At 44.7% G+C, this 13,815-nt stretch overlaps 2 protein-coding genes across 3 annotated transcripts in view; one reads left to right on the top strand and one right to left on the bottom strand.

The window, feature by feature from the left end:
- Window positions 1–245: 245 nt before the first annotated feature.
- On the bottom strand, window positions 246–4,264 carry LOC110983321 (galactosylceramide sulfotransferase-like). Its single transcript, XM_022242500.2, has 2 exons — window positions 3,879–4,264; window positions 246–1,417 (listed from the first exon to the last, which is right to left on the bottom strand). The coding sequence occupies exons 1-2, from the start codon at window positions 4,169–4,171 to the stop codon at window positions 277–279; spliced, it is 1,434 nt and encodes a 477-aa protein (XP_022098192.2). The 5' UTR covers window positions 4,172–4,264; the 3' UTR covers window positions 246–276.
- Window positions 4,265–7,549: 3,285 nt separating this feature from the next.
- LOC110983303 (snake venom 5'-nucleotidase-like) overlaps window positions 7,550–13,815 on the top strand; it is an 18,324-nt gene continuing 12,058 nt past the window's right edge. The window contains exons 1-5 of one of the 2 annotated variants that reach the window (XM_087146235.1): window positions 7,550–8,359; window positions 10,335–10,551; window positions 12,119–12,304; window positions 13,006–13,209; window positions 13,431–13,679. In XM_087146235.1, coding sequence (XP_087002361.1) covers window positions 8,021–8,359; window positions 10,335–10,551; window positions 12,119–12,304; window positions 13,006–13,209; window positions 13,431–13,679 — 1,195 coding nt within the window. In that variant the 5' untranslated portion in view covers window positions 7,550–8,020. The remainder of the gene's footprint in view (window positions 8,360–10,334; window positions 10,552–12,118; window positions 12,305–13,005; window positions 13,210–13,430; window positions 13,680–13,815) is intronic. The other variant, XM_022242453.2, reaches the window with a different exon arrangement.

Genomic DNA, 13,815 nt, shown 5'->3' with positions numbered 1-13,815 from the left:
AGCCTTGCTCAATATCCATTCCTCTGTTATTTTTTAGTGGGGGCACCGCGAATTTGTGTGTGGAGGGAATCTGCCCCCCCCCCGGCTACGCCACTGATTGTTATTTATTTTTACCGTCATTAGATTGCAAAGTGGTTCTCAGTAGAAACTGGAAACATTCTGGTATGCTTCCTTGCTGTTTTATCATTTACATGTAAGTTATATTTTAACAATTTTTTAAGCCACGATGCCACACCCACGAACAGAAAATGGAACCGATCAAAAAGACGCTTAAAGTTAATTAAATTCATTCCTGTATTTAATAAAGTTCTTGCTCTTTGCTTGCATGCGGGATCTTATCAGCTTCACCCAGGCCTTGTCGTCCCTTACTAAATCTTGGCACTTTCGGCTAGCATTTGCTGGCATCTGCCAATAGCTAGAGTTGTGCCAGTCCCATACCCGGCTTCCCTGCGCCATGCATGCTCGCGTCGTGGATTCTTTCAGGGCGCGGAACGTCTCCAAATCCTGCCCGAACCCCGGCCCGTAGCTCCGGACCTTGCCCCAGAAAGTCCGGTTGAAGTGCCGGTACAGCGCGTTATCGGCGCCGTTCCAGCTGCGGAGCTTGTCTCTGAGGTCCGCCGAAATGCCAGTCCGGTTCTGGGTCGCTCTCCCGACTGCCTTGGAGATGTAGACTATATCCTGGAAATCCCAGCACATGAGCCTCTTCAGGAGGAGAAGTGACTCGTCGAAATACTCGTTCAGCATCACCAGATCCATGGATTGACTCAGAAAGCCAATGACGGCCTCAACGGCTGTGGTGTTATCGTAAGCACCGGGGTTTAATCCAAGCATAAACATCTGGCCGTTCCTGAAGTGCGTGTTCCATTTGTAGCGTGTGATGATGGCCCGGCTGCGGACGTGTGGGTCCCTCATGAAAACCTCGAGGGGGTCCTCGTTGGCTGTGTGCGGAACCTTTTGCTGGTAAAGGAAGTAGCGGAAGAAGGACTCGGAGCGGGCGCCGGGCTCCCGGATGATGGTGAAGTACACGGCGCGCGGGATCAGAGCTTCCAGCAAGCTGCGGTTGTACCGGGCGTGGTTCACCAGGATGTGGAACCCGCCCAGTGCCGGCCACACCGGCACCCCGCCCCGGTCGGTCAGGTTCCACTGGAACACGAGCGCGGGGTCGGCAAATCGGTACCTCCTCCCCATGGGGAAGGAGTGGGACGGAATCTTTGGCACTGCAAAATGGAGATCGCGCCGGTAGCCGTACCGCTCCAACATCGTGCCCACGGTGGAGCTGCCGGTCTTCGGGATCTTGATGAATACAAAACGGTTCTTCGGTCGGCAAGGAGAGATGTTTTCTGTTCTTGGTTTCGCCTGCGTGATGTAGTGCTGATTTCGTTCAGTCCACTTGTTCGTGATGTATAACGTCAAAGGTCTGGTGAATAAGAAAGAACAGGAGAATTTTGAGACGTTGGTGGCAGCAGATATGCCGGTCCTTTAATACAATTTAAGAGCACGTTTAATATTTACGGGCACATTTATTTTTGACTGTCATTGTTTTGATAAACCAAGTAAAAATTAAAATTAACTTTAACCCTGACATGTCCTCAATGCCCCGATTTCAAAATGATTGTACATATGATCCTTTCATTTCTTAAATCAATTATTTATTACGTCAACTTGTACTGCGCCTTTGATCATTTTTATGGAAAGGGCGTATTATAAATTTCAATTATTATTACATACGCCCCAGTGGGTTCGGCTTAAGGGTCCATTCTTTAAACTTTGTTAGATGTACTTTTTGTGCAGCTTCATGTTCAATGCAGAAAACTGTTTGAAGTTCTTTGGGGTTGAATATATTGAAAACTGCACCGTTTTGAACCTTTAAAATCGTCCATGCTTTGCCGGACAAGTGCTGTTGCTGTGAGGACATTTTGTGACCCGCTCTGCGAAAAAGGTGATTAAGGGACACTGTGCTATTTCACACTGAGGGCTTTTCTATATGGACAGGGTGATTTTTTACTTCTTGGTTTATTGGCCTGTATTATATCAATACTTTCACAATTCACCACAAGAAACCAGACTTTTGCTATGGGTATCAAGAGACTTTCTGCTTGGCTGATTCCTTCTTCCACTTCCTGTGTTTAAAGGGGTTTATCGCTGAAGACAGTTCAGTCAATGTCTATGATATAAAATTCCACAAAGTTCAAACCTACACCAAGTTAAACCCTATTATGTAACCGCTTCAAATGTGTATATAAGTTATTTTGAAAAAGTCCAGTAATAGGCCTACCCATTTTTGTGGAGCCGGTCACATTTAGGGGAGACCGATTAAATAAAGGAGAGCTTTTAACCATATTCTTATGCTTTTACAATGGACGTCTCAGTTGTCTGGTTGATGGATAGAACTATCTGACCTCTGAAACACCGTACCAGTGCTCTACCAACTGAGCTACCCAGCCCTATGTTGGTGGCTCTTCCCATTTGTCAGTATCTCTGTTCGAAAGGGGGGGCGCTAGCCAGAAGCCATTAAACCTGAAACACCATATAGCCAGGGATCACACCCCAATTACACACGATACAACCAGGGAAGCCGTGAACAGGGATCACTCAAAGAGGATACGGCTTTTTTTTGACATAAATCATTAAACAAATCATATAAGGAAACTGACTTGGTGCTTAGGAATGATTATAAAGATGAACGGGATTTGAACCTGCGGCCTCTGGAATACCGTACCAGAGGCCGTACTTGTCTGAATGGTTTATAGAAAATAAATACCGTTTCCAATGATCTGTACTTTAAAAATCACCCAAACACTTGTGCAAGGAACCAGTCAACCTACGCGAAACCATAGTTTTCGTAGCTTTGGCGATAGGGAGAGCATGGCAATTGTTTTGTTTTTGAGAAACAATGTTAAAGTGGTACCACAGAAGCGGTTTTCACGAAAGTGAAACGTTTACATTGTAAACGTAGCCTTCAGCCGATATTTCAAGATGTTTGTAGCCCAGGTCAAAACAATCCCACCTGTGTTGTCTTGTCCTGTACCACTGTACATCCAAAGTGGAATATAACCTCGTGAAATTGAAACATTTTCAAGAATTTCCTGAGAGAACGATATGTGCAATATGTGACATTTTGACAGCCTGTTTATCAATGTAGTCTGGAGTTGGATGTGCATTATGTGTGATTTGTCTCTGGCCCTCGATAGTTCCATGTTCACCCGTCACGCAAAGCGAGATTCGTAGGCACTCTTGCAGTGTCTGATGGCATAGGGTTGAAGATTCCAGACTTTCGATATGGTGAATTGTTATTGTAAAGTGAGCAAGGAAAAGGTGATAGCTTTCTTATTGTGAGGGATAACACAACGATTCCAAAATCATGCAGATTTTAGTTTACTTATTCATTTGGTATGAAAACAAATTGTTAAATTTCGATTATCAAAAATAATGGTAAAGAAGTCTGTGCATGGACACCGAAACGCACAGAATATTTTCACTGAAATCTAAGATCCACATGCTCATATATTTATAATTTCCAAAACGCTATGTGAATAATTCAAACACTTTCAAAAATTTTTTTTGCATTCTCTCTCCGATGTTAAAACCCTGTTGATCACTTCTTCAAATCTGTCACACTCCCTACCCCAAAATGACTCCTCAGTACTTCAGAGCTGGAAAATGAAAACTTCCTGAGACTGTAGGCCTAGAGGTCATTTTAGAATGGTGCTCACCTTGTTCGAAGTTTTAAAAAAGAGTGAAGGAAACATAAAAATTGTTTTCTAAATGTGAGGAAGAAATAACCAAAGTAAACAAGCCCCAAAGCAACTAAATTCAGGTAATCCATGTACACGAATTTTCTGCAAATACCGGGGAAGGTATAGTCTAAATGAACTCACGTCATTGTCGCCTCGATAATTGGATTCCTGGCCGAGTACTTCCCCACTATTACGAACAGCTCGATAGACATCAGCCCCACAAGAGTCAGGCCCGCTGCAGCGCCTATCCTCCGCCAGTATGTTACCAGGCACCGTCCCATCGCAGCCGAGAGTGCGAGGCGGTGAAAGCGAGGAGGATGTTTTGTTGTGAACGGGCCGGCCCTCACTTTTAAAAAGTACCGAAAATATAGCGAAATTTCGCTGCGCTGGAGTCGACCCCGAGGCACCTGTGGGCAAATCCCAGAGCGCATCATACGTATCCGTGGGCCTATTTCACCGATTCACTGGGCCGCGCGCAATCGCACCATCTTATAAGTGCTGACCAGACCGATCTGACCGTACATTATGCGTAGTACATAAACTAGACTACACAACTGAATTTCATACAACTATGTTATCTGAGCATGTCGTAAACATCCAGTGATTAATAGTTATTTTACAGGACAAGTTCCTCATAGACCTCCACAGACTTTTACCAATCAGTATCCATGTATTGTGCTTCTGTCGGCACGCGTCTTGGTGCAGTGTACAAGTATCCGTATTCCTGCGCGCCAGGTCATGAATATTTTGTTATACCACCGTTTATTTATGATAAGAGGGCGCTATTGAGACCGACGGGTGGAAATATATCAATAATTAAATCGAACATTTTGCCGACTTCCAACTCGGGTATATTATTCTCAAAATAGATGAGGTTGTTGCACGGTGCAGGTGGCTACATTCAGAGTCAGACCCGAAGATTTAACACTCTTTTAGGGTATTTGGGCAGACGGGACTTGGCCGACACTTGCAATGTTTAAAAGAAATTTCTGGCGGTCATTGAATTGACAGTGAAACACGCGGCATTTTTACGTTTTTCATGGCTGTCACGTGGAGGCGCTATCTGCCCCCCCCTGCCCAACGATAAATTTGCCCCCCCCCGAATTGTCTCCCGTTCAACGTCACAAGTCTGTCACCCAGACTGTGTCTTTTCAAAACTGTTTTCACACAACGTTTAGACGGACACCGTGCTTTTTCTGGAAAGTTCGACACGTCAAAACACGGCGATTGAACGAGGAGGGCTGTAATTATCCTGAACGCGGGTACCCATGTTGACCGAATCGTGAGCGCATAAATTGTAATGGATTTACTGTGCTTGTGGCCTGTGGCTTGAAGTGTTTTTGGTAGTTTTGGTGCGTTGCGTACACCATACGTTCATGCGGGAGCGATTTTGACGGAGACGCATCGCTTGGCGCAAGTGTTGACGCGCATATGGAAAGGCGCCTTATTAGTACTTCGCGTGCGAGAAGTTTACAGAATACTGATTGACCCCTTATCCGATTTTTTTTTTTTGCAGAAGGCCGTGGCTCGGTTGATTTCACATCTCATGTTCCCCCATTTTGACAGCTTGGTGAAGGGCTAAAAACAATCTAACTGTATTTCATGTGGACTGAATTCATCAAACTAACACGGAAATAACTTCTGTGTGGGGAAACGAGAGGGGAGACATAATTCCTGGAGGGGACAGAATAACCCGGAGGGGGACAGATTTACCAGGTCGAGGGGGGACACTTTTAGATAGGTAATTCTGTCCCCTGGACAGTTTTACCGGGGACAGATTTCCGATTCATTCCACCGGAGTCGATATTTTACCAATCAGATTCACAAAGAAAGGCCACATAGCAAAAAATGCTATTAAAAGACGTCAATCTCGCCAGGCCATTGTGGGAAAGACTGGTTAGCGTGTGACGGATCCAGCGAAGATATTTTCAGATATTTTGTCCTGATGTAGGCACGTCTATGCATTATTTTGTAATCCAGTGCGTGTGTTTATAGTGCCTTGTGGGGTACGAGAGCAATGGGAAGTACCCCACGAGGAACATCCGTTGTGTTTGGGGGGTAATTAACTGTACTCTACAGGAATTTCACGAAATAAATTGGGAAAAAAACAGGAGAAATTGTCAAGTATACGTATGCGTCGGAAATTAAAGTATTTTTACACAGAGGATAATGGCCAAAATATCAACCCAGGAAAGACAGTCTGGTTCAAATGGTAGCGATCTGGAAAGAGCTTTTCACACAACTAAGTCCTTGATACATAAGAACAAAGGCAGTACCCCACAGATCTTATTTATATATTGATGTGAAATCGGAAAGTGTGCGACACGCTTCAGCCGCGAGACGGGTTGGTTGTGATGTGCCGGGTGGTGTTGAGTCGTTCAACCCGTAGTAATACGGATGAGTTGAGCGCATGCAAGGGCTAAATAAATGCCGAACAAACGACGATACATTTGGATGACTTTGGGGGCCATCTGTTTTTTCAGAGCGGATTGGGTATGCTGTGCTGCACACAGTTGCGCATTTAACTCTGTTGCACTTCAAGCTTCTCAGTATAAATCGATTACTTAAACACGTAGATCAATTTTATCACTGTCCCGGTGATTGAATCTAACTCCAGCTGCCGATGTTTCCACACAACCCCCCCCAGCGCTGGACTGAAGCATCGTCTTTCTGTTATCAGAGCAGCCAAGAACAAAATGGCAATTCCAAATTAGTAATACATCCATGGGAAATACTGTGTTACAGGAATAGACCTCTATCATGCAGCCATCTTGCTTTTCTACTGTAATGTAACCAAATTGAGGCTGGAAGGAGTAATAGTCTGATCCCTTTTATCAATACCAAAAGTTGTATTACTATTATCAATGGTCTACAGGGGGAAAAGACAAACATGGAAGCACCATGATAAAGGTCTGTACTGGACCACCCATCTATCCTGTCTTGTGCGTCACGTTTAAACTTCAAGGCTTCAAAATTATGATGCGAATGAGAGTCGAGAAACACTGGATTTTGATCGCAACCTCGAGCTTTGCGTGTCAACTCAGTACCTCATCGGTGGGGGTAAATTTGTGTGGGCGAGTGGCGTGGGGGATGGGGTGTGACCGTTGAGGGCCGGGGGAGGGGGGGGGCTAAAAAACCATGTGGCATTTCCGTCGGTGTCCCTCAGACACCACATATGGCCCGTGGGTTTCGTATAGGATCCTGCATTTTCCCGATGTCATGAGATTAACTCATCACGTGTCAGACTAAGGGTAACCGATGTATATGCCAATCATCTTTTCCCCAATGAAACCGACATTCGTAATGAGTCTAATACAGCTGTGTGATCTGAAGGTATTCTGGAACTGCCGTAAGTAATCCGGACTGTTGAAAGTCGTCCAGATTAGGAAAAGGTTCGTTATGTTAGCGTGGCCATGAAACCCAGTACAACATCTTACAATGATGCATTACCGAATTGACTTTTTATTTCTGTTTCCTATTAAGTATTATTGATTGCACGGGGATGATTATAATCTTTCATTTTGTTTGGCATAAAACTGGGGATGGGTGGTTGGGTGGTGCCACGGTCCATTCCCCAGTCTAAACTGGGGTGGGATTTACGCCCATGGAACTCATGTTTGCCAAGTAGAGAATTGTGAATACTTCTTATCATATTGAAGAGAAACCAAGGACGATTGGCTTACTTAATTTTGACGGAAAAAGTCCCAGTTTTACTGTCACATTTCCCTAGAATGTAGGAGGGTGGGAGCTTTGCATTACACCTGGATCGCGGAGTGATTCCTCGTTAGCAAGAGCTCGCCTCCGGGCTCGATTGTGTTTAGCTTGTTCTTCAGTGATGTATCCAGGTCTTGGGTTGATAGAGTAAACTGGGACTTCTTCAAGTTCTGAAAACGGACATCCTTTTTTTTTCGTCCGTAAAAAATCCTCCTCTTTAAGAAAAGTGCTGTTTCTAAATTGTTGGCGCTTTCAGTTCCTCCAAAAAATGGCAAGGGTGTCGGGGGAAAACATACTCTCCATTGTAATTTTTTACAGCAGTTTCGGTTTAAGTTGTAGTACATATGCCCTGGCACATAAATACTTCAACACGATTGATTGGTACGGGTATATGTGATCATAATCTCGTTATGTAAACACAAAACTGTGACCTTTGCCGTCATAATCTGTGTATAGGCCTACCTGCCGACACATTTCTTACAATCCAGTATCGAGTTTTGCGTACCACGGCGCTCTCGTACCATTCCTGACATGAACACGGCTTGGATCGAGATATAGTGATCACGGTCATGGCGTTGGCAAAGGCAGTTTTGCTCCTGTGTTTGGTCCACCTGTGCGCCTTGGTGACCTCCTTCGACTTGACCATCTTGCACACCAACGACGTGCACGCCCGCTTCGAGCAGACGAGCGGCGAGTCCGGCGGGGTATGCACGGCCGAGCTGGCGGCGGCCGGAGCGTGCTACGGCGGGGAGGCCAGGCGGGCCACCAAGGTCAAGGAGATCCGGCAAAGCGAGCAAAACGTTCTGCTGCTGGACGCCGGCGACAGGTTCCAAGGGACCGTATGGTTCTACGTGTTCAGAGGACAGGCTTCGGTGCACTTTATGAACATGATGGGGTACGATGCAATGGTAAGATTTCATTTGCTCACACTTTGGCAACTTCATATGGCCTGTATATACCAACATACACTAGTAATCTAGTGAGTCGAAACAAATAAGGCTATGCACATGAATTCACATTGCAAAAACATAAAAATATGGTAAAGCTCTCCGAGAGCTCCAAACAGGAGGGTGGCTTTCCTGAAATTTATCAGTTCACTGGTCTAATGTTGGCTTGGCTTAATACAGATGAAAGCTAGTTTAAGCTTTGCATACAAGTAGGCCTATAGTAACAATAGTTGGGAGACTGGCAGGCAGACACACCGTGAAGTGAGTAAAGGCCAAGTGTGGTTCTGCGGGGAACCTGAGAAACCCTGCACCCCTCTCTGGAGTCTGATAACGGCCTTAATCGCCGATACTGATCGAAACGTCGATGTCTGCTTCTTCATGCAAAGAATAATACTTTTTGAGTTAGTCACCTCATACAGTGCCCGTTTGCACATCTCCAGTTCAATGTTGATAGCCTTTTGCCTTTTTGAAATCCAAAAGAAGGTCGGCGATCCCTGCAGACGCGATTGTTTCTTTACAATTGGTCTTTTGTTGGAGGAGTATTTTTGGTAGCTTCTGAGTGCGTGTGGGTTCCATGTGCATGCACTGTGCCGATCACGTGTACTAGTTTTAATTTTGCCACGTGAGTAAATATTTGTACAATCAACCAACACGAGCTGCTTTCGTTCAATGGGCTCTCTGCAGCTCGCCTTCTAGGGATTGGACCATCCAGCTCTCCACTGCCCCGCATGCTAAAAGTGTGGGCAAACAATGGCGAAACGACGAATGGCAGCGCGTTGAGTGCGAATACGGGCGTTTCACAATAGTGCACCACCAAGAGTTTGAAACGCGTTGGCCAATCACAATGCGTGAAATCTGTCGACCCTTTCCAAACGCGCAATGGGCCGACAAATTTTGCGATCGTGATTGGCCAACGCGTTGCAAACTCTTGGAGGTGCACTATTGTGTATCGATCGTATTGCGCGTGACGCACTGGGAATGCATGTATTTGTTTACGAGTGCTCTAAAAATACGTTCCCCTTTTTACTCTTTGGTACTGCTGTCTCTTCATTTCAAATGTTGCAACGACATTGTTTCGAATATGTATGGCCAGATTAGGTTAACAGAGGATTTTTTCACAATCGAAAAATGGCTTTATAGAATTTTATGGTTGTAATTCTTTCTTCAACGGTGTGTAAATTGCCCACGCTTTTGGATTTAGTCGGGTGCCGTCTCGGCTGCGTTATCCCGCCGTTATTTTGAATTGGAGCTGTCCGTCTATGGGTTAATTATATGCATGTCTGTGTGTATGCCTTCACAAAACGCCTAGCGTTCGGGTGGCCTACAACTATGATCCCATGCTTTTCACCTTCCTTGCAATGCACTCGCGAGAGTGTTGGTGGTAGTCGAGGTTGCAGACCAGAAAATAAACACAATATGAAATTCTTCACTTGACAAAAATGTGGAAAACTGCAACTTTTTTCAGGTGCCAGATTGTTATGTCCGATTATTGCAAACAGGCGGACATATTGGCAATCTATTAGACTGTTATTAACCATTTTACCACTATAATTGTCATGTCATTCATTTATTTCTTTATTTTGGCGTCAGAGCGGGGGATTATCCATATTCATGAGTAAACGTGACGTTGTTTTGCGCAGACGCATCAATGTTACAGTTATTTCAGCGCAAAAATGTGATAGAAGTTTGTGTGTTTTTCTGTCAAAAATTTGTAACAATTACCTCACATCATTCGAGCCTACAGCTGTCTAAAAACACTCCAATCTTATAAAGAAGTGCATAACAAAGTTTCAGCACAATAAAGGATGTCAAAACTGGTGTCATCCATTTAAGAGGAGAAGGAGGTTGCACAAAAATGTATATCCAACAGTCGCATGGACCATTATTAATGATCAAAGGTTGAACATTTTTATTTACTTCTCCTTTTTTATCACAGGCACTCGGAAACCACGAGTTCGACATCGGCATTGAAGGTCTGGTGCCCTTCCTTCAAAATGCCACCTTTCCCGCCCTGAGCTGCAACATCAACAGCTCGGGCGAGGCAGCGATGAGTGGACTGTACGCTTGCCAGTCGACGGTAACGCTAGCGAGCGGGGACCGAGTAGGCATCGTGGGTTACACCTTGGTAGACACACCGAAGTACTCGAAATCGGGTGAGGGGCCGCGAGAAAGTCTCGAAATACAGTACACCCACGTTTGCCCAAAAAATGCTACCTTATCAGAATCCTCCTGAGACGCACGGCGTACACAGTGGATCCCGCCCCCTCGTGTATACACATATTCAATGTGTTTCTTTGACATATCAGACTGATTTTGCTAGTATTTATAAGATCTAAGTCGCTGGGTAAAGAGCACTGTATCATAACGATTTTCGAAATCAAAAAGCTGATTCCGGTAGACATTTCATTTACAAAGAATGAAAAATAAGAGGAGCGCTTCGCGCGTTTTTTATGCCCCAATTTGCACTGCAAAAAACCCGTGGTATGGAACTCCCCGCAGGAAAGACGCTCGGCAAGGCAGTGCCACAATCCAGTTTTTTCGTTTACTCCCAAAAATAAGTACACCAAATATAGCTAGGCTGACTTGCCATTTACTTATTACTATGGTACTTGAGTTCGCGAAATTTGCAGATTAATTAATTTGAAGCCTGTTTATAAATTCATTGAACTGAATTGAAACTGGTTTGAACAAATATTCATTCGCCACCGCCAGCAGCGGCATTGTGGAATAGTTATGTATGCAAGATTTAAAACAGTTAGAGTAATTGTTAACAAAACGAACGCTAAGCCAAAACTCAAAATATATAAAGAGGGTAAAAACAGCAAAATTGTTAAAGAAGAAACACTTGCCAGCTTCCATATGAATTAAATGAAAGCCTCCGTTTTCCTGTTTATTTATTAAGCGGTCAAATTAACTTGAGGTTATAGAAGACTAAACCTGGTGACGTCTGACCTTGCGACCTAAACTTCGTCTACAATTTCGTTACTTCGGTCGTCAACAGGAACAGCCCATTTGTCCATTTACAGTTACAATGGTGACTTGCCAAAATGGCTACCAGGTTTTTAGTTATATATAAAGGCTGCATCCGAATCTGTTGTCTAGAGCTAGGTCTAGGTCTTCCCTTCATTGGGAATGTGCGGAGACGGGTAGACAATAGACCTAGCCATAGCTCTGGAAACCATTTTCGGACTCGGCCTAAGTTCGGATTTTGTTGGTTTTGTATTCATTGGATTATGCACATCTTGTCAGTTTCGGATCGGATTCAGAATGAGCCACAAAGGCCGTCGGATCAGATCAGATTGCGCCAAGACTGTTGGGTTGGGATCAGATTCGCATTTTTCCTTTAATCGTTCTCTAATCCGATCCGACGCACATCTTTACTCCTCAAGTTGGCCCTTTTTTTCCAACTATTGCCCTAAATTGGTGTAAATATCAACTTCCCAACTTCTGGTCACAAGGTGTCCAACTGTGGGGTAAATCGTTGGAAAACGACCAACTTTCATACTGAAAACATCTGGATAATTTTGCCCAATGTTTTTACAGTGCATAGGCAGACGGTCCGACCAACGAACTGCCAGCTGATACTAGCCGATTTAGAACTCTTCCGACCCTAATTTTGTATCGCATCGACAACGATGCTCAGTGATGCGTGACGCAAGTGTTGTAGCTATAAATGAAATGCTTAACTTATATACAGTTATTCTACCGTTTCTCCCGCAGGTAACTTAATTTTCAGTCCCGAGGTCGATTCCCTGCAGCCGGTTGTCGACAGCCTCACTAAAAGCGGAGTCGACGCGATCATAGCACTGGGCCATTCCGGTATCGATACTGATATCGAGATTGCTAAGAAAGTGCGTGGTGTCGATGTGGTGATAGGTGGCCACTCGAATACGTTTATGTACACAGGTACGTTTTGCGTGCTCCTGCTTACGAAGACCTTTCTACGACATAGTTAATGCGGACGTTTCACAAAAGTGCGCCTCCAAGAGTTTGCAACGCATTGGCCAATTACAGTACGCGAAATGTGTCCACCCAATGCGCGTTTGGAAAGGGTCGACAGATTTTGCGCGTTGTGATCGGCCAACGCGTTGCAAACTTTTGGAGGCGCACTACTGCAAAATTCATTTGGTATTGCAAAAACGTGTCCACAGTGGTTGAATTGGTTATGGCTAGGATTTGTGTATCAAAGAATTGGTTATTCCAAATACCAATCAATATTGGATATTGCCATTATCATTAAGATGGGCTCATAGGAGGCGTGAAAGCGAACATAAACGCGAATCCCTGACGTCAGATCAAATAATCATAGGGTTGCGTATAGAACTATTTGCCACCCAGTCCCATGACGCATAGCAAATGTTGACAAGGTTTATTCAGACATTTGCTCATTCGCACCGCCCAAATGACGAGTGAAATAGTCGTGCGTACTGATGACGTCACACAAGTGTTTACAGCTGTGCACAGTGGGATAGGTCATCGGTACTGCATGAAACTCTCAGAAGAAAAACGAATGAGAAAATGTGGAATGATAAAAAACGGAGCTACCTCAGATAATGAGACATGGTGGGTTTTTGTAGATTTCTGAAAAATCATTCTCATTGTTACAGGTTCGCCTCCATCAAGTGAGTCACCGTACAGTGAGTATCCACTGATAGTGAGGCCGGACCACGACCCCGCGGCAACCGTGCTGGTCGCTTCAGATTACGCTTACGGAAAGTACCTTGGTCGACTTGATGTGACTTTCAACAACGAGGGCGCTGTCTCGAATTTTGGCGGGAACCCGATTCTCCTGGACAACAGCGTTCCGCAAGGTAAACAATTGAACTTCGTTGGAGATCTAAAATACAGGTGTCTTGTGGATTTAATACCTGTCCTAATTCAAGATCGATTAGTGACCATTCATTAACTAGTGGTCGATATCGATCGCCGGGTACCCTTTTTATGCTTCAAACTGTTGATTGTAAAAATCCCTTTTGTTCCCGTTACTATAATTTTTACTTTCGAAAGATTCAATTTGAAAGTCATTTTCTAGATCCCGAAACGCTGAACGCCGTACTTCAGTGGCGCCAAACAGTGGATGTGACCGCCAATCAAATCGTTGGTAGCACGCTGGTACCCTTGCGTGGTAACGAATTCTGTTACTTCACTGAATGCAACATGGGCAACCTCCTGGCGGACGCCATGTTAGGACCCCACCTCAACAGAACCCCTGGATCGTGGAGTAGCGTAGCAGTTGCCCTGACTACCACCGGAAGCGTCAAAGCAAACGAAGTGAAAAAAGGTAAGATCGCTGGTTTCCTTCACGTAGTTATCATGCACTCCGAACCACACTTTCAACCAAGACTGGACACTGTGTGGAAGCGTAGAGGTTTCCCTGAAAGCCCGAACTGCACATGGGGGCCGAATAGGCGGCCTAT

This window comes from Acanthaster planci, linkage group LG15 (genome assembly GCF_054643075.1).
Source record: "Acanthaster planci isolate LZ-2023a linkage group LG15, COTS_SCS, whole genome shotgun sequence".
Classification (NCBI taxonomy): Eukaryota; Metazoa; Echinodermata; class Asteroidea; order Valvatida; family Acanthasteridae; genus Acanthaster; species Acanthaster planci.
Note: the sequence above shows the minus strand (reverse complement) of the source record. Positions and strands in the feature narration are given on the sequence as shown.

Coding starts and splice junctions, on each gene's coding strand:
- LOC110983321 (XM_022242500.2), bottom strand. CDS start 4,171: ATGATGCGCTCTGGGATTTGCCCACAGGTGCCTCGGGGTCGACTCCAG. Junction 1,418..3,878: donor ATTATCGAGGCGACAATGAC/GTGAGTTCATTT, acceptor CTTATTCACCAG/ACCTTTGACGTTATACATCA.